Here is a 19,879-nt window from a genome sequence, read left to right as displayed (position 1 = left end):
CTTTACAATAGCTCTGATGACAAAACTTCCCATTAGTAATCCATGACTGTGAATGGTTTTCTGCTTGTGTTTTCTGCCTGTAAATGTCATGGAGGAGTGTGAATGTCACAAAGGTCTTAGAAGAAGAGCAAAAATCTTTGAGGGAAAAAAAAAAGACATTTTCAGGAGGATTTTCAGGCGGTTTCATGCATTTTTGAAGAAACACTGCAATCAAAACTGTTCTTATTCAAAAACATCTTTTAAATAATTTTGGTTACATTTGAGCATAGCAAGGCTCCATCATCAGTCATTCCACCATAGGAAGTTATCACACAGGCAGTGAGAGAAATATCTCAGTCAAACCAAGGACATCACGATGATCCATACCACTGCCTGGTTTACTTTTAATGAGTTCTTCTCCTGTCAGAACCTTTCAGATTTTTTTTTTTTTTTTTTTCATTTTTATAACATCCAATTATAAAAGAAAAGGGAACAGTTTCACCAATCTATGGAAAATTTGTAGTCAATATTTCTTTTTTAGTCAAACCAGCTGTTTAAAAAAAAAAACAACAAAAAACATGCAAATAGACAAGTAGACAGACATCAGAACTGTAAATTTTGACACGAATACATGCATTCCTTTTTATTCACAAAACCAGTCCAATTTTCTAAACGAATACAAAGATTGGTTATTTTTAAAAGCTGTAGCTACCCAGCAACATAACAAAATCATGAAAATATAACAAATAAACAAACAAAATAAAAAAAAAATGTAATCTTGTCTCAGTGCGTTCAGTAGGGTAGACTCAGAGCAAGTGCTGTCTCTTAGTGCTATTGCCCTGAGCAGTATTGGCACATGCTCAGTAGGGCCACAGTAACATAAGGCTGCCAGTTTCACTAAAAGGAAAAAAGTTTGGAAATGCAGAGGAGGGCTGATTGAGGAAATTACAGTAGTGACGGCTCTGGCTAACAGCGTCTTCAACCCAGGGAAAAATCTCTGGAAACCTGCTCGATATAACATGACTTTTTCTTATTCTTTGTTTAAGTCCCAAATCAACAGCATCACAATTTTTGAAACACTTTCTTCCACTAATGTGTCTGAAAACCTTTACTCTTCAGCGAAGTGAGTCGTAAAATAGACAAGGGTTTAAGTAACATAATGGTGAAGAATTACAATAATGTTTGCCATTAGCCACTAGTTTTAAAATATAGCTGTAAATTTACATTCTCTACACAAGTACTGTATCTTTCCACACATGAACAACATTAACACCAAACACAGAAATTAGTTGATTGTCCACACTCAGTCCGTCATTTCTGTTTCTGGTAATGAACAGTTCCATGTTTAAGCAACAGAAAAAAAAACCTGCTGGAAAAAGGACAAAAGGTACCAAAATGGAAACATAGAAAAGGGAATGAAAGTTGCCATAGATGCTTTTCTTTACGCTTCATTTTTGGTTCAAGGAATAAGTAGGTGCATCCATTACCCGACTGATTTTTTTTTCTTTTTTTCTTTAATGTTCTGCTTTCTTTTTGTTTCATTTTTATGTTTTTTTTTTTCTTGTTTTTTTTTTCCTTTAATTTTTATTTGTTGCTTGTTTGTTTATTAGCCAGTGTCTGTTCCGGAGACAATCCAGGAGTTGGCATTGCACTTGATGGCAGAGCTTTGGGTAAGGGGGTGGAGGAGGAGTCCTACTGGAACCACCGGAACGCCGCTCCTGTAGGAAGCATCACCTTCTTGGAGAAACGGAAGACAAGGGGGGGGGGGGGGGGAATTGGAGGGGAGGGGAGGGGAGAAGAGAGAGGGAGACAGAGAGAGAGAGAGAGCAGGAGGTTGGAGTTGTTAATGAAAAGCAACACAGTTTTTTAAAAGTGTTTGCTGATATATAACCACAAAATCTGCTATTTCACTAAGTGTCTTCTCTGTTGTTTCTTTAATTCGGGGCTGAAAGTAATGATTATTGTCATTTCTGACTAATTTGTTGATAGTTTTTCAATAAATTGCTTAATATATGAAATGTAAAAAACATTCATAAGTGACGAGAACCTAAGGTGGAGTCTTCACATTGCTTATTTTGTCGAATCAACAGTGAAAACCCCCCAAAGATATTCAATTTGTACCATTCTACAACAGACAAAAACAAAAAATCTTGACATGTACAAAGGCAGAACTAATGAATGTTGGTTATTTTTAGTTGATGACGGACTTAAATGATAAATGTCAATCACCATATTGATTGACCAGCCAATCAATCCAGCACAAGCTCTGTTTCACTCCTTATCCCTGGATGAGTATTATGTGTGAAATCACGACATCCTACATTGTCTGGACCATCAGCTGCCCCCCCACCACCACCACCACCACCACCACCACAGGAACGGGCTTCAGTCCTGGCTTCACACAAAAACCCGATACGCCACATTTATTATTTAACCACCACACGCATTGCTCTCCCACACCCTCATCAATGATGATGCCGTTTTCCATCCTCCCCACCCCTCTCTCTCTCTCTCCCTCTCTCTCTGTGGTTATCTGTGTGTCTGATTGCACAGAGCAGGAGTGGCACACATGCATGCAGCTGCAGGGGCTAAAGCAGCAGCAGCGTCGGGCCTGCGAGTCAGGAGATAGAGAGCAGAGAGCCACTCGGGGGTCCCTGGAGCTGCGAGCGCGGCTGGCGTCCTCAGCAACTCGATTCTGCAGCACAGATCCTTCCGTCAGCCCAGCTCTGCCTGGAGCGAGGCAGGAGGAGCTCGGCAAACATTTATGCACCCACACACACTCTCACACCGAACCAATATGTATTCAAGTACAGTCACACACCTCCACACACAGTGGCACGTTAACTGACACTCACAATACACCCCCGAAATCACACCAAACAGTGAGACTGTTAAACTCAAACTCTCACACACGATGGATTCAGATTCAGTTTTCCATCAGCACTCAACAGCAGAGGGTTTACTGAGGAACATACATACATACTGTGAGTGCGAAAACAAATACACACATACACACACACGTGCTTACAGTCACACCTACTGAAAAGGAGAGATGTACTGCATGTGTCATACATCACTGGCACTCACATCTTTGTTTTGCCACATACAATAAAGAGATGAAAAAGTTAAAATTCTGCCCCACATTCTGATGAAAAAATCATCTGTAACTCGAACACAATCAGATGTAGGATTTTGTGTGCCTTGTTGCGCAGCTCTCTCGCCCAGCTGCAGTAGAATTATGAGTTTTTCAACAAAGGCATCTCAGAGGCAAATGGCCCATTAGCTGAGAGAAGTTTGTTTGAAACCAAAAACAATACCGGCCCTAATTACTTTTCAGGCCCACTTAAACCATTCCTCTACCCTTGAATCAGTGGCGCAGCGTTTCTTTTGAAATGCTATTGTTCATATCTGGACATGAAACTGAGTGACAGCGCGGTTCATGCTCCCCAGGTTTCATTTACTTTCATTTTGAAAGTTAACTCCTGCTGACAAAAATGAAACATTTTTCGCTCGGGTAAAAAGACTTCAAACGAGGTAATTACTCAGGCGATCTCCGCTAAATATAACCCACACTGTGCTTTATTTGTTAAATTGACTCAATCAGGAATTATCTGACAGCAGAGACACTGAACGCCACAGTGTTGGTCCTTACCTACATGTGCATGTGTCAGTTCGCATCAGCCTCTAGACTTCCTATCAGTTTCTCAAAGATGTAGCTAATGTTGTTTGATGGATGCAGGTGTTGAAGTGTATGTTTATGTTAATTCTTTCTGGCTGCTCTTTTAGTGAATATTAACAGGAGCCATGAACCTGGAGGTTAACAGCAGCATATTGCCAACATTATTTTATGGTCTGTTTGTTAAATATAGTCAGCCCCTCATCCATCTCTGTGACCTTTCTACAGCAGCACTCAGCTGTTAAGAAGACAGTCAGAGGACAGGAACATCTGGCGCTGCCACAGATGTCAAAAACCCAGTAAAGGCCGGACTGACCGTGACGTAATGCGTGGGAAGGAAATCAACACATCCCTCGATTGAACTGTGAACACTGCTCTTTTTTTTTTTTCACCCTCTCTCCTTCTCTCATTATCAAACATGTGCAATCAATGGAAAAATGGCAGCAGCTCAGGAATAGAAAAAGCCTTCCTTCACCAACACTGATTGCGCAGGTTCAAACAGATGGGATCTGTGGGTGTGAAGTGGCCAATCACTACAATCGATGGATGTGTTTTCTCAAACAAGGCAAGCACATTTGTCTTAGCATGGCACAAACAACTTGCGTGTTACACGCCACAAAAGTAGAAGATGGAAACATCCTTTCCTTTTTTGAGACTAACTGCTTCTTAAATGAGTTAAATCCACCATCATTTATAATGGCCTTTCAGAGTACAGTGCGTGCTGTTAGGTGTTACTGATGCAAATTCCTGTTAGCCAGTTTAAGCCATCATGAATTCAATTTCTGCCCCAGGGCACCGCTGAGCAGTCTGGTTATTGTTTTCATGGCTTTATCCTCGACAATTGTGAGGATTCCCTTATGGACACCCACAAGAAAAAAAAACAACAACACACAAACTGACACACTAAACACAAAGCATCTCCACATACAGTACTGTATGTGGGCTGTAACACTGTCTGTTGTTCAGAGGGGAAGAAAAGGAAACCTTTAAAACAACTGAATGAAAACACCAGTGACCTCTAGTTGGCATAAACACTCACTGTTTGTCTGGCTGAAGGGGTGATACATTTTCCTTCCTGAGTCAGTTATGATTGATATGTAGATAAACTGATACAGTTTCTCTGACTGGACCAATACATACATCTCAAAGCATGGGAAGGAGACAATCTGATTTATGAGCTCTACTCATTAGTTAATCATACATGTCACTGATGTAAATAGGGCTGCAACTAAAAATTATTTTCTTTATCTATTAATCAGCTGATTGTTTTCTTCATTAATCAATTAATCACTCATGAAAATAGTGAAAGAATAATGTTCACAATGTCTCAGTGGCCACAGTGATGTGATGTCTTCAATTTTCTTGTTTTGTACAACCATCAGGTATTCTATTTACTGAAATAGGAGGCAAACAAATACAAATCTGGGAGGCTGGAATCAGAAAAGGTTTGGTGCTTTTGCTTCAAAAAATGACTGAAACGACTATTCTATCATCAAAATAGCTGCAGATTAATTTTCTGGGCAATCAACTGATTAATTAATCAACTAATTGTTGCAGCTCTAGTTGTAAATATACCAAAAACGATGCTGGAAATGTTTGAATGGTGACAGATCCTAAAACTAGCGATCCAGACCTTTCATGCTATACATCTCAATACTCATCCAGTAATCACAAGTCAAAAAATATATGGGTATCTAGGTTACAACTAGGCTAATTTGGTTGAAATATAAAGATATTTTTATGTCAGGCTTTTGTATAATGTTTCAATAGTATTTAAATGACCATGTTTACATGTCACTAGAATACTTTTCTTTTAACCTGCAAATAACAAAATCTGTGCTCACTGGGCTGACTACAACCTGATATCAGCCCCACAGTATGACACCTTGGCTGCCTGACTGCTTTCTTTCTCTTTCTGCCCCCCTCAGCCTCCTCTGTCCACTCCAACTTGTCCCTCTGTCTGCCCAGCAACTTGCCCACACATCCATGTGTCTCAGTGTCAGTCTGCATGCCTGTCAGTTTGCATGAGTCTCCTCTGTCCTGACTGTCTGGTGTACGGTGTCTGGGAGGCAGGAAAGACCGTGAGGGAATACGCTACTCCTATGTCGATGCCTGATACCAGCAAAGTGGCCCCCAATGGACAACGCTAGTATGCTCAGGTGTTAGCTTTGTCTAATGACAAAAAGGCACAGTCTTTGACACACAATCAGTGAATTTCATTATAAGATATGTTATTCTATAAGGAGACAAAGACTCAGCTCCTGTCTTGTCGCATAATCTTTTCAAATATTAACCACCCACATGTACAGTGCACCCTCAGTGTAATACAGTGACATACAAGAGAAAAACAAGGTACACTACAACTCTCCCTCTTTCGCTTTATGTTGAACAGTATCGCTGAGACTGACACCACTGGAGGGCATTCAGACACAGAGCAGAGAGGAACAGCCATCCCACTTATTTCTCTCAAATGTAGCATTCCCAGAATAAATCCAGACATCTTCAGCCAGTGAGCTATGAGGTGGCAAAGGCCTCAGCATGCTAACTCCCCCTCACTTGCCAATTTTACGCTCCTCTTTGAGCTGCCATGAGCTTTCAATGGAGACCGTCAACACCCTTAAAATAAGCACGCTGCTGCTGGACTGCACTTGTGTACCAACGCTGTGTAACGCTCACAGGCTTCCACACAATCACACGAGCATAACCTTTCAACGCAAATGCAGTAAAACAAACAAAGCCCGAGATATTTCTTCCAGTCGTTTTTTTTTTTTTTTCTTACTCACATGTGCATGCAACACATGGACGTGCCAGGAAAGCAGTCCAAAACCATCTGACAAAAACTGACCGCGAGACACATGGTAAATAAGACGTCGTGCCCCCTTTTGAGACTGCACACAGCACACGGCGGACATGGGGATGTGCCGCTCTGTCTTTGATTGAAGGGGAATGTGACACTCAGGGGCTGTTTGAGCTGCAGCTGGGGCTCTGTGCGGTTCACTGTGGACTGTGGAAAGCCAGGAGGATCTTCTCTGCTGGCACAGGTGCTGCCTCAAGTCGCCACGAACATGCATTAAAAACACTGATGGGAAAGCAGGAGTTTCTCTAATTGAACCATTGTTTAAAGGCAATGAAGCCACACACTGTAATTGACAATCTTACATCATCTACTCAATATTGACATTTGAGATTTACCGCTGACTCCCTGCGCTCTCCACTTTTCTCTCCTGACGCAGCACATCCTCTGTGAGTCTCATCCTCTGACATTTAGCTGGTGCTGATGACATCACGCTCTCTGACGGCGCGGCCCAGGCTGTATTCTCTGATCTAATCACCTGCTGAACAAGAGCTGTTGACTTAATAACAAAGCCATTTGAGACAACAACTAGACTGCTAATGGGAAATGTATGAGTGCATGAGGACAAATAAAAAATTTAAAAAAAAAAACAGGTGAAATTGAAATAAAATTGTACAATAGTCAGAGTGCTGTACGGGGGGGAGGAGGGGCAAAGACATAACTGGTTGCAGACCAGATTCCTAACTGAAGGAGAATATTGGTCTCATTTTGAGACCAATTTTAGAGACCGATTTTAAGACCTATTTAATATTCAGAAGCATGTCAACTGTGTTGCAATGTATTCATGATTAGCTGCTTTGAGCCATTCTTGAAGTACAAACTTTACAGTGTAAAACAAAGATATCCAAAATACACTGTGTGGACAAGGATTATTCTGACATAAAGATTTTGTTTCTTGCAGCGGGGTGTCAGGCAGCTGAAGTTAAGGTTTGGTTTGTGCTGTCTGAATGGGTCGATGTGCAGGAGTTGCACACTTTGGTATGAATATTTGTTGCCTTTCTTGTCGCTATCTCATGACCTTCAGTACATCTGTGGCACTGTGGCATCTTTCAGACCACCAAGACTGCACCGCATTGTTGTTGCTATAATGTCATATTTCATCTATCGAATGCGCCTACATTGTGCCTGGTTTTTTGAGCAATTAATGAGACCCTGACCACCAACGTGTTTACATCCTTTTCCATTTAATGCATGGACCAGCTTTAGTGCAGCAATCCACCTTTTTGCCTGGTGAAAAACAATAAAACTTCATGTTTATTCTGATGTCTGATGGACTATTTAGGCAACATTTAAGTCTGACAGCTGTTTTTCCACACTGTTTGCTTTTGACATCTACACTAATGTTGTGCAGGCACCAGGAATGATGTAGTCGAGAATTGTACCTCATACTGCAACTGCAAACCTTTAAAAACACTGATATTATCCTTAACAGTCACTAATGTTATGTTATACTGTAAATCTGTAATTGAGTTGTACAGAGATATTTGCCTTCTAATTTCTGGTCTGAAAAAGAGGAAACTGCTTGACAGACACCTTAAATAAATTAGCGACAAGTACATCTTCTCAAATGTCAGGAGTAAAAAATGTGTGCAAGGTAATTACAGCCCATACAATTACTAAAGTCAATAATCAGACTGCTATTATACTTGGTCCTTGGAGGCTTGGCAGGTTTATGTTACCTTGGAGTTTCTCTCATTTGAGGTGGCCACCAGCACCATCAGCAGACTGTGACGTGACAAGCAACATGATGACCTATATCAACGTTCATGAATATTCAAGGCCCCTTGGGTGCGGCATCACTGGTCTGAACAACTGGTATTAGGCTAACAGGCTATGCCAACATCAGCTGCAGATCATAAACTAAAATTAAAGTCCTCTTCATAACAGACATTGAGTCGGACCACCTACATCGCGAGCTGACACCTCTCACCAGTTTGGTGAATCATCAACGGAGGCAAATGAAGCTGCTCATCAACTTGGAACTGAACAATGCAACAATGGCAAACAACACTGCTGATATTCACACACATCAGTCTGCAATGATCATCAGCACGCTGAATGTAACACTATTAAAGGGACCATGCCACAGCTTTTTAAAATGCTGTAGCTAATTTTCTTCTCAACAAATATGTATACTTTTGATTGTTGCACACTATTTTCCAAATTTTACCATCTTCTTTTCTATGTTTGACACAGCCACAGGTTCCCATTTATTTCTATGGTATGATGCAACTAACAGTTATTTTTATTATTGATTGATTTATCAATATTTTTTTTGATTAATTGTTTATTTAACAAACCATAAAAAAATAATTAAAATTCCCATCCCAACTTAACAAAGCCAAACACAACATCTTCAAATGTGTTGTGGGCATCCAGAAGTACAATTACCCCAAAAATATTTATTTTACAATGATTTATGACAAAGAAAACAATTAGTTGATTATCAATATAGCTGCTAATTCTTTTTCTGTTCTGTTATTTTATGGACTAATTGTTTCAGGTTTCAATTTCTGGTATACTAATTGCTGCCAAGAGCTATGTTCAAGTACTGTATATTCAGTTATTGTTGTGTGATAATGTACACAGACTTTTCACATCAGCCTGTGCCTACGCATGTGTTACCACTCAATAATAAAATAATTCTGACAACAATGAAACCAGACGTTTTAGCACATTTTAAATCTCTGCAAGTTGAGGAAGGTTTTCATCATTTTGTTTGACTCTAATAACCAAACTATCCCTTTAAGGAGCATTTCACTGTGGATGGCCAAAGTCAGCACACGGGGATTGAACAACCAACCTTTCAGCCTACAAACAAGAGGCCAAGCTGTCACCCTCAATCAGCATCAGAAAGAGAAAGAAGTAAAGCCATTAGCAGTTTGAAGCACAGATCCAGTTTGTGTCAATTAGACCAGGGGCCTCTCCACTGGTTCATGTTCACACCATGTTACATATCTATCAATTTATTATGTAATGCCAAAGTGACACTATTATCCATTGATCACAAAAAGTTTATTTCCTTTGAGATGGAACATCTGCTGAAATTGATTTCCTGATTGGTCGCTCTATCACCACAGCCGGGGTTAGTTAGGCCACTGAGTGTGATGGAGGTAACAGGCAGGGAAGTTAGGAGGGCCATTTAGATGAGCAGGAGTGTCACCGGAGAGAAGGACAGCGGCAGCAGGGGGGGGGGCATGTGCCACACTGACACCTGGTGCTCCAGATGACAGCTCTGTGGCCAGATGGCCCTTGTTACATGCACAAACATACACAAACATACCCACGCATGTACACTTACACACAAACACATACTGTACACATATTCACAATTAGTAACACCCTGAATCCACACTCATTTAAAAGAAAAAAAAATCCTATACAATCAACGTATGCACAAGTAAAGCAGGATGTGCACGGGAACAAACAGAAAACGCTCCACCGATGGGAACTAGATTGTGCAGCTCTATTTGGAAAACACAAACAATCTTGTGTTCTGGCTAGAGACTTAGTCTTCCAATTGAAAGAGGCAGGGTGATGGTGTGGTTATGGTGGACAGATTAAAGAGACCCCATGGTGCATGCTTACCCTGCACATACCCACAGCACTCCTCACCACCTGTCATTTCCCTGCTTGTGGAGCCATCACCCCACCAAAAAGCCCCCCTGTACTATTTCCCTTAAAGGGGAATGACATTCAGGTATGAACCTTAAAAGACCTTCTTTGTGCTTTCAGGTGTGAAGCTGCAATTTGTCAGTGAGGTTTGCAGATCTCTCTCTCTCTCTAGTATTTTTTAAAACAGTTTTGTAATTCCTCAGTGTGGATCATCTCCAAATTTTCAATCCCATGGTGACAAATTTATGGCTTCTCTGCTTCTCTTCACTTAAGTGCCCAAATATTGTTAGTTTTTGGGAATGCATTGAAGCATTGTAGTAACTCTTTGGATCAAAACCCTTTAAAGCAAAGGTACATCATAACCACCACCCTCTTACCTCCAGAGCAGCAGAGGGCTTCTTCTTCAGTTCCTCACATTTGCGAAACTTGCAGATCTGGTGGCCAGTTTTGCGATTTCGGCAGCTGCTGCATTGCTCGCAGTTAATCCGCCGTCGGCAAGGTGGGCACATGCCGCAACGTTTTCGCTTCTTTTTACCGGAGTTGATAGCAGAGGCCAGCTCGCTCTGCGCTGGGTACTCGGCCAGGCTGGCCATGTGTAGCGCGCTGTCTGCCAGAAACACTCCAGCCGGCGTCATGATGAAAAGCCCCGGGTTGAAGGGGAAGCCACCCCCTACTCCATATGGGAAGTCAACAGGACCACCTACGGCGTCCGTGACAGACGTACCCTCCAAGTCGCTAGCCCCCGAGCCTGCGTCTCCACCGCCAACTCCCACTCCCATGCCCCCAGGCAGGAGCATGTGCTCCATACCGGCCCGCTTTAACAGTGCTGCTGCCTGGGCAAAGTGCAGCAGGCCATTCTGTCCCTCCAGAACCTGTTCTAGGGTTCGGTCCAACTTGGCTGCTGTCAGTGCGGAGACAGTGGGCTGGGGCTGCGGGGGTGGCTGAGGCTTGGCCGAGTGGCTCTTACTCTCACTATTGTCCGTGTGTCCATTGGTGGTGGCAGAGGAGACTGCTGTATACTGGGAGAGGGTACGGGAGTTTTTAAGGCTCTTACTGAGGGGCTCACTGATGATGCCACTGCGGTTCCTGCGCTCTGTAACAGGAGAGTCCTGCTTGCAGCTACTCCGGTCCAGGTCCTCTGTCCGGCCCCCCTCCGACAGTCCGGTAGACATGGTCCAGAGCGTACGTGCCTGGGTTGGGGGTGAGGGTGGAAAGGGGGCAGGGGTGAGCGAGGAGGGGGAGCAAAGACCTTTTCTCGGTCCGTTCTGTGCCCCGGTGAGAGTGGCGCCTCACCTCAATGGACCAATCAACCAGCCGACAACAGGCAGGCCCGGAGCCTTCTGCCCGCACTACAGCTCAGCCCTCATCCACGGTCTTCCATGGGCCGTCTGGAATCTTAACACAAGGGAGAGAAGACAGGTGTGTAATTTACTCATCAGTAATCACTTCACCAAAACACTGAAACACTCAAGAGAAACATTATATATATTTATCATGACATAGTGACATATTTGTCAGTCAACTTAGGCAAAAGCAAGAAGAACAACACAGTCTCTTAACTGATGTTTGGACAGTGGAAACAAGTTGTGAACATTTTCCACATTTTAAGTTGATATTGTGAACTGGAGCAAACAGTCTGATTATTTACACATCAATCAGAAACATTAGCATTCAGTATTCACTTGGTTTTAGCTCATTTTTGGTCTCTACCGTTAGCTCTTTAGCTGCTAAATGCTCCACCAGCCAGTTGCTAACTATTACTGTCTGCTGTTTGGTGATGAGCAGGTAGTGAACAGTGGGTTTTTAGGGCTTTTTCACTGAAAACAGCTGATAACAACACTATGAGAAAGACGAGACTGAAGCAACACAGTGTGGTTGGGGGTCAAACCTGCAAACTTTGAGGTGTAGCTTGCTACAAAGCTCTGAAAAGCCTTGGGGAGCGACAGATTCGCGTGATAATTCTCTGTAGATTTATCACTACGAGTGACACTTCTCACATTGTCTGAAGAGAAGTAACAGCTGAAGATCACAGTCACTAAATTAGCCAACATGACAAACACAACATCCCGATCCAAGCTGAAAAATGTGTAAAATCTGACAAATAATATAAAATATAATAATGTTTTATGGTGTGAAACTATGCACATTAAATGCTGACAGTTTTATTTGTCAGTGCGTTTACATGGTCTTCAATACCTGTATGTAGCACAAAGCGCTTTGATACAATCGGAGTTAGTGACACTCGTAGTCCACACAGAACTGATTAAATTAATTCTTTGACTGGGGCCACCCAGTGTTTTCCTTTATAGCCCAGAAAACACTGATCAAGATGTGCTGATATTAAATTAAAATTCAACCTCAGAAAATGAAAAGCTTTAATTCCCTCTCCGCTTCGTCTTTTAACACATCAATCTACAAATCAAACTTCACAGACTCCAGACCAGTGAAGCAACACCTGCTCCCCTGGTGTTTCTCTGATTGGTTAGAAAAGAAAAGGAATTATGGGGTAGGGAGCCTAATCTTGCTACTCAAATCTAATAAAATCTAATTAATTAAGTTGTACTGAGGAGAATAAATACAGAAATTGCTTTGGTGAACTATATAAATTACAAAGTATGAGGTATTGTAACTAAAGAGCTCTTTTATATTTGATATTAGTTTTATGTTAAATGACTCTTTTAGCACTTTGGTCCAGCTACAGGTTTATGCATATTTTTGCACTTTTAGCTAAAATATATAAGCATCAGCATTTCATAAACAATCAGTCATTACAGAGGTGTAAGCTCTTCAACAGAAAACTCCCTGAATCTGTGCTGTGACATTCAACAGTCCTGAACATCCATATCATCATAATTACCTGCATTGAAATGATACCCAAGTGAGCTTCTGTGAGACCTCTTTGACCTGTCAATCTGTTGTATCAGTTATACATCTGTAGTAATGTCCCTCTCCATAACCTGCAAGCCCCCTTTTGAGACACACCTGATTTGGTATGAACGCTTCATAAATAAATTGTATTGACCTTTCTGCAGTTTAGTCACTTACGAAATGTTGCATTTATTGACTAACAATTGCATGGTCATTGATCTGAGTGTATAACCTTGTGATACAATATGTGAGAAAACAAATATCTGTCCCTTTTTTGACTCTGTCACCCAACAATCTGGGAAGCTGCTGAAAATCTTGCCAAAAGCCCAAAGTCAGAGCCAAGGAAGCTGATCTTCTTTGATTAACTTTTGATTTCTTTTGGTTACTGTCATTTGACTGTGTATTTCTACCCAGTTAGTTTTAAAGAGTAAACCTCTAGTGCAATATATTTTCTTAGCTTACATGGAGGGGTGAGGCTTATGAAGGGGGTTCGCTAGGCCTGTAGTGGGAGACTCTCCACTGGAAAGAGATGCATGCATCTACAGGCTTTTAGCATAAGATTCCAGAGACTGCTCATCTATGAAAAAAAACTATGCTGCTATTCTTCTGACCTGTCCGTGTTCACAAACAAGCATACCACCTCCCACAGAAAAGCTGAGGAAATGGCCGGGCCAGTCCTTATAAGGGAAACAAAGGGAAAGGGAGGGGAAGAGGATGGGGGGTGGGGGGGTTGTCTGTGCAGTGTGTGGAAATTGGAAGGCCAGAATTAGTGGGAGGTAAAGCTTCAAAGGCAAGAGCACAGCCCCCACATTCTCACCAGCTCAGGGGGATGTGGCGCCAGTGAACCAGAGCCAGCTCCGCAGCCCCTCGGCCCCATAGTTTCAGTTTCTCCCACTACAGCACTGACCAGGGTCCGATTTCCCGAAAGCATCTCAACACTAGCTGCATCTCTGCTCAGCTGTGGGTGAATGCATAACAGCACTGCAAATCATCAGAGTGATACAAGAGGGATTTTGTGGTTTTACGGAATACTGGACCTGAAAAATGATGTATTTAGTGGTCAGTTATGATACTTTAATGTTGTTAAAGGCACTTTTTTCGGTCAGATTTTTATGTTACAGTGTCTCAATTGAACTCCATGGCAGCTGTGCATTTACAAAAATAAATCTGGGTAGCTACTTGTACAACAAGACAATTCCTTGATTAATCATGGCCTGGGAGAATATCCAGCTCTGATCCAACTGCTTCATCAATGATCTAAATACAGTAAATGTGCTAAAAGACTTGAGTATTCCACATAATTAATGAACTGGCACATTATCAATAACAAGAATAAATGAGTTCTCAAGTTGGCCACAAAGTGACAAAGTTGGCAATCACAGCTCATGAAAACAGTATCAGAAATATCACTGATAAGCTCTGACATAATAATTCAACTAGGACAATGTTATTCCACCTTTTTTTTTTTTAAAGATGAGTCTTTCAAATGGCAATGACATGTTTTTCAACTGCTGTTCTTTCACTCCTGATAGTATGGATGTGACACAATGCTTCTCACAGATGCTTCTGACTTGCCTTCCGTCAGTCCCAGCAACACCCACTGTATGACGATAATGCAGTGACACACACACACACACTCCTTTTGTTTCCTCTGTAAAATATAAATAATTTGACAGATGACTGGGATTTTTTAGGTAAGCCCAAGTTTTATTTGTATTGTACCTGAACACATCAGAGTGACAAGCATGACTTGGAGCTATAATGCCTCAGTGATTAAGGGACTTTTCAGCACAATGTTTTATAGTGCACTGATGTAAACCTGTGCTGTGTTTATGGGAAAATCGCCGGATAAAGAGATAGTATAGGCAACATGATGTCTGACAGCTGTCCTATGATTTACAGAAATTGAACTAATTTTAATCATTTAGCATATAGTGACATGTAGACAGTGTTCATATGAGGATGTTTCAGTAGTTTAACTGTCCAGACTAGCCAAACCTGATGCACCCCACCACAGTTACTGCTCTGGTCTACCACATTGTGAAACAAATAAAAACAGGGGCACCTTTTTTAGCTCTCAATACTCACCCTCCTCAGCTGTGTGTGTGTGTGTGTGTGTGCATCTGAGCATCTGCTATCCATCCCACTGACCTATCAGTCACACTCTTTCCATCATCATCAACCCTGAGTATGGCATATAGTCTTTGGCTAATCACCTTCCTCCACTCCCAGCATCGTGGCTCTTCAGATCCCTTCACCACATCATTTACAGAAGAGGCTTATGTCCTTATGTGAACTGTCTCCTAAACCACAACTGCCTCTGCTACTGAGAGAGTCAATGCCATACAGCTGCAGCCAGATAATTGGTGCTGTTTTGTCCTTTAAGCATGTTTACTCAATTTCCTGTGATATTACAGACTTAATGCTGTGGTTCACGTCGGAGCCTTACATTTCAGATTTCTCTGAATTGGCCTGAGAGGTGCACCGAGAGCCACATATCTTGGACCTAAAGCTGCCTCAAAATAAAACATAAGCGTAAACAGTTGTTGTTTATTGTCTATCTATCTGCACAAAACCTACTGCATAGGATTTGCGGAGCCGGAGATAAAGATCTGGATATAAATGGTCCCAATGATCAATACAGTCCAACAACTACGTGTGTGAGAAACCTTTTTTCAGATCGACCAATGAGCTCGGCTGGAGATTGCTGAGCACATGGGTGTGGCCTGAGAGGCATGATGTGAGCAAAATAATTGGTGGCCAAAACTGCAGCAGGATTGTGTATTAGTGTGACTATATTTACTAGCCTGAACACATATGACACAATGCCTTTACAGTTGTAAATATTGCTGTTCATTCAGTCAAGACGCTTATAGAAAGTCTTGACATCAGTTGGACCATGTTTTGGTGAGTGATGTCAACTTTGGACACTTTGTCAACAGCAGCTGATCTACAGTTGAGAGTTTGAATGTGGATAACAAAATGTCACGAGTTACTATAAGTATAATGATATTATTTTGTGTGTGAAGTTTGATTTTGATTAAAGTCTGGGTTCACATACAGTGTACTATATGTACTGCTGTGACAGTAAGCATGTATACCAAATTTTGTGCAACTGAAATCATGAAATGCTAAATTGAAACAATCACGTTTTTCCACACAATATAATTTGAGTGTGAAATGTGGTGTTTAGATGAAATGTGATGTCCAGATATTTCTGTTCCATAAAAACACTGTATTCATCCTTTAAGAAAAATCTGTTTTTGCTGTCTCTCTATTTGCAACTTGACCATGCTGCATGAAAACAGTCTCCCCCAGGCCTGTGTAGGCTGCTTAAACCTAATAATTAGCATGAAACTTGTATCTCAGTATCAGCGACCTGAAAAAGTTCAACATTTTAGGAAGTATGTTTATTTGCTTTCTTGCAGAGAGTTACATGAGAAAATCGATACCACCCTCGTGTCTGTGCGCTAAATATGAAGCTACAGCCAGGAGCTGGTTAGCTTAGCTTAGCACAAGGGCTGGAAACAGAGGGAAACAGCTAGCCTGGCTGTGTCCAAAAGTAGCAAAATCTGCCTTCAAGCACTTCTGAGGCTCACTAATTAACATGTTTTTCCCTGTTTCTTTAAACCATACCGAACACAGTATTTCACCATTTAACGGGAGTTAAGTGCTAAACTACTGCATGAACGGGACCAGCCAGGTAACCAGTGGAGGCTCCAGAAAGTTACTGGTCTTAGCCAAGGAATAGTCTAATTTATCTTTTTAGGGGGCTGCTAGCAGTAGCATCATACTTAGCATACAGACATGTGAGTGATATCAATCTTCGCATGTGAAAGTGAAGTGAGCGAGTATTTTCAAAAACGTCCACACAAATATGGTCAGTACTGCTGTATATATGAGCACCTAAAGAGTGTCAAAACACTGACCATTCAAAATATAGCATATGAATCTTTGACAAAATCTGTTTACACAAATGAAACAGAGCTTCTCACTTTGCATGGAACGTTCACATGAATGTTCACGCTTAAACCGCTGCTGAATGGTGTCGTCCTTTAATGGATTCTACATTCACAGCACTAAAAATGAAGAGTACCTCCCAACAGCCACAGTGCTACTGGGTGAATTCTGTCAGCACTATGATACTTGTATGAACATGAACAACTCATTTAACATTCACATGCGGCTCTCAGCTTGTAATAGTTCTGAACTTTAACAGCTACCTTCAATACACATCTTTTAAAAAGGATTTTTCTCCTCAGGTGGCTGATTTTTGTACCAGCTGTTAAAAAGACAGATGAATGTCAGTCCACAACGTAGTGACCACTGATTGATGGATGGTTGGCTTTTTCACTTGTTGACTAGGTGGATCAATAGGTGATGGAGGAAAGCATTTAGGGTCAGTGTGTGTTTAGCCTATATTTCTCAGTGGTCTGGGCCAATAATTCTCTTCAGAACAAAAATCTAAACATGAAAAGAAAAAGGCTGCTTTAACATTCAACACATATTGACTTGGGCCACACAATGGCCTCACATCACCTGCTAGGACCATTTGTGATTTCTGTGAAACAAATCAAGGATGAACCCAAGGCATGACTCTCTATGTTTCAGTAAACAATAAACCCTGAATTATTTACATTTTTGATTGAACAAACAAATTACCCTGCTGACTGAAATTACAAATCAAGTCTGATTGGGTGTCATAATCAGTCTGTGTTCGAGTGTCACGTGCCATGTGTCCGTCCATATGTGAATCACGAGCGCAACTCTTGAATAAGTTTGCTTCTCTGACGTCACTGTATGCGCAGGTGCCAGGTAATCGCAGTCAGCTTTTTTTCTTTCTTTCTTTCTTTCTCTCTCTCTGTCTTTTTTTTAAAGGAGGTGGGGAAAAATACTGTCGAATTTCCTGCAATGTTACGAGCCTTTCGGTCGGCCACAAACTCTGGAGCAGCTGACACTACACCTCCGGAGACGCGAGAATATACTTAATGCATTAGTTCAGGCGCCGCACGATGCAAATATAGCGTGCCCCCCCCCTCCCTCCAGACGCGCTGTCTGCAGGACTCTGTGCTTGTCTACGGTGAGCAACACATTCTCTATTCCTCCCACCTCCTGTCGACTGACTGACACGCGCACACGGACAGGCTCAAACACACACACACACATACACACATCACGCATACACACGCAGACGCACAAAACGCAGAGGAAGTTAAAAAAAAAAAAAAAGCAAGCGTGGTGACAGTAATTAGACTCAAGGCTTCATCCATTGTCCATAACCTGCTGCGCCTTATTCTCCTTAATTAGGACTGTGCGCACACAAAAAAAAGTTAGAGGAGGGAAAAACAACCACGCCGTGCATACTGTGACTTCAAATAATTCGCAAACATATGGAGCACTTGGAGCAGCGATACTGGTGGCGGATTGCAGAGGAGGTGAGGGGGGTGGGGGGTGACTGTAAATCTCCGGGGTAGCGCGATGAGAGCTACCTGGGAACTTTCTAATGATGCCCGGAGAAAAGAAAAAAAAGCAAGAGAGAGAGAGAGGCGAATATGGCATTTGCAAAACAAAAATCCAACGAGTTTTACATTTGTCTTGACGCGCGTGGAAAACTGTGACATGCGTTTACTAGATTTCGGGATGACAGCGGATTAAATAAAAGTTTAAATTATAGCCTGCAGCGTTGACGATCACCGAGAGTCTGTTGTCAAACGTGAGCATGATCCGGCTCTAATGCGCGCTGATCGTTGCTTTCATTAACCGGCAGCGTCAAGTTTTAGTGCGCATTATTAGAACAGCTGATTCACTATGAACCGCCGTGCTTTTGGTTCACTATTGTGCCGAATCCGTATCAACGCCAATAAAAGAGAGAAATGAAGATTGAAGAAAAAAAAAAAAATAACCTGAGAACAGCTTGTAAAATATCACCTTCGTCCCAGAACAGCGCCGGAGCACCATCACCCATCCAATCACCGTCTTTATAGGTGAAGCTTTATTGTTATTATTTATTATCACTACTATTATTTCAAGAGTGAGTAAATCTAAATAGCTGGCTTTTGTCTGGAGTCGGTGATCAATGAGCACGGTAGCCTTTCTGCGGTACCAGCATATGGTCTGCAGTCGCACATTTGAGGATATAACAGAGGAGCCCCCCCTCGGTTCACCCTGCTATAACTTGATCCTATAAGAAGATGACATCCCCAACTTTCAGCAGACTTCAACAAAGTATGATACCCACCACCACCACCACCACCAGCCCCTTCACGTCCTCCCCCTTCCCCCCCCCTCTCTCCCATGTATCTGCATATTTGCAAACACGGGCCCGTTTTATTCGCACCTACCAAAGCAGATCCGAGTAGAGGGGAGGGCTCCCACAGTCCGAGCGGTCCGTCTCTCAGCCTGCCGTGCAGAATGGTGACAAAAAAAAAGAAAGAGGCAGGGAGAGAGGGGGAGTAAAAAAAAAAGAAGCTTATTCTCCGTGAACACAGTCCTACCAGAGTGCCTGTCTGTTAATGACAAATGTGAAAAGAAAAAAATTATTCACCGTCAGTTATTTTGGAAAAGCGTATACTTTCTCAGAGGCTGAACGCGTGGGTTCCCCCAGCTTTCTCGGTCCTTGCAATCCCACCTCTACATCCCCGCTTGCAGAGAGGAACATGCAAACACATTTCATAGATTTTTGGAGCCTCGCGGAAAAACCGAAGTGGACTTTTTCCGCGGCTCGCGCGCGCGCATCAGCCGAGGCAACAACAAACCGGGAGAGCGAACGAGAGAGGGGGAGAGAGAGAGGGAGAGAGAGAGAGAGAGAGGCCGAGCACGGTTCAGTGTGATCTCAGGACAGCTGGGGAGAGAGGTGTTGTTTCAAAATAAAACTGGGGGCTGAGATG

The 19,879-nt window shown here is 42.2% G+C and overlaps 1 protein-coding gene across 4 annotated transcripts; it reads right to left on the bottom strand.

The window, feature by feature from the left end:
• Positions 1-219: 219 nt before the first annotated feature.
• cxxc5a (CXXC finger protein 5a) lies at positions 220-19,709 on the bottom strand. Of its 4 annotated transcripts, XM_018692520.2 has the most exons (4): positions 19,537-19,709; positions 19,334-19,391; positions 10,502-11,519; positions 220-1,716 (listed from the first exon to the last, which is right to left on the bottom strand). In XM_018692520.2, exons 3-4 carry the CDS (start codon positions 11,294-11,296, stop codon positions 1,672-1,674), a joined length of 840 nt encoding a protein of 279 aa, XP_018548036.1. In that variant the 5' UTR covers positions 11,297-11,519; positions 19,334-19,391; positions 19,537-19,709; the 3' UTR covers positions 220-1,671. The 4 variants fall into 4 exon arrangements, with proteins under 4 accessions (XP_018548036.1, XP_018548033.1, XP_050934596.1 ...); XM_018692517.2 differs by having other exon boundaries at positions 19,334-19,709; XM_051078639.1 differs by lacking the exon at positions 19,334-19,391.
• Positions 19,710-19,879: the final 170 nt, after the last annotated feature.

This window comes from Lates calcarifer, linkage group LG20 (genome assembly GCF_001640805.2).
Source record: "Lates calcarifer isolate ASB-BC8 linkage group LG20, TLL_Latcal_v3, whole genome shotgun sequence".
NCBI classification, from domain to species: domain Eukaryota; kingdom Metazoa; phylum Chordata; class Actinopteri; family Centropomidae; genus Lates; species Lates calcarifer.
The sequence above is the reverse complement of the archived record's forward strand: the minus strand, read 5'-3'. Positions and strand labels throughout refer to the sequence as shown.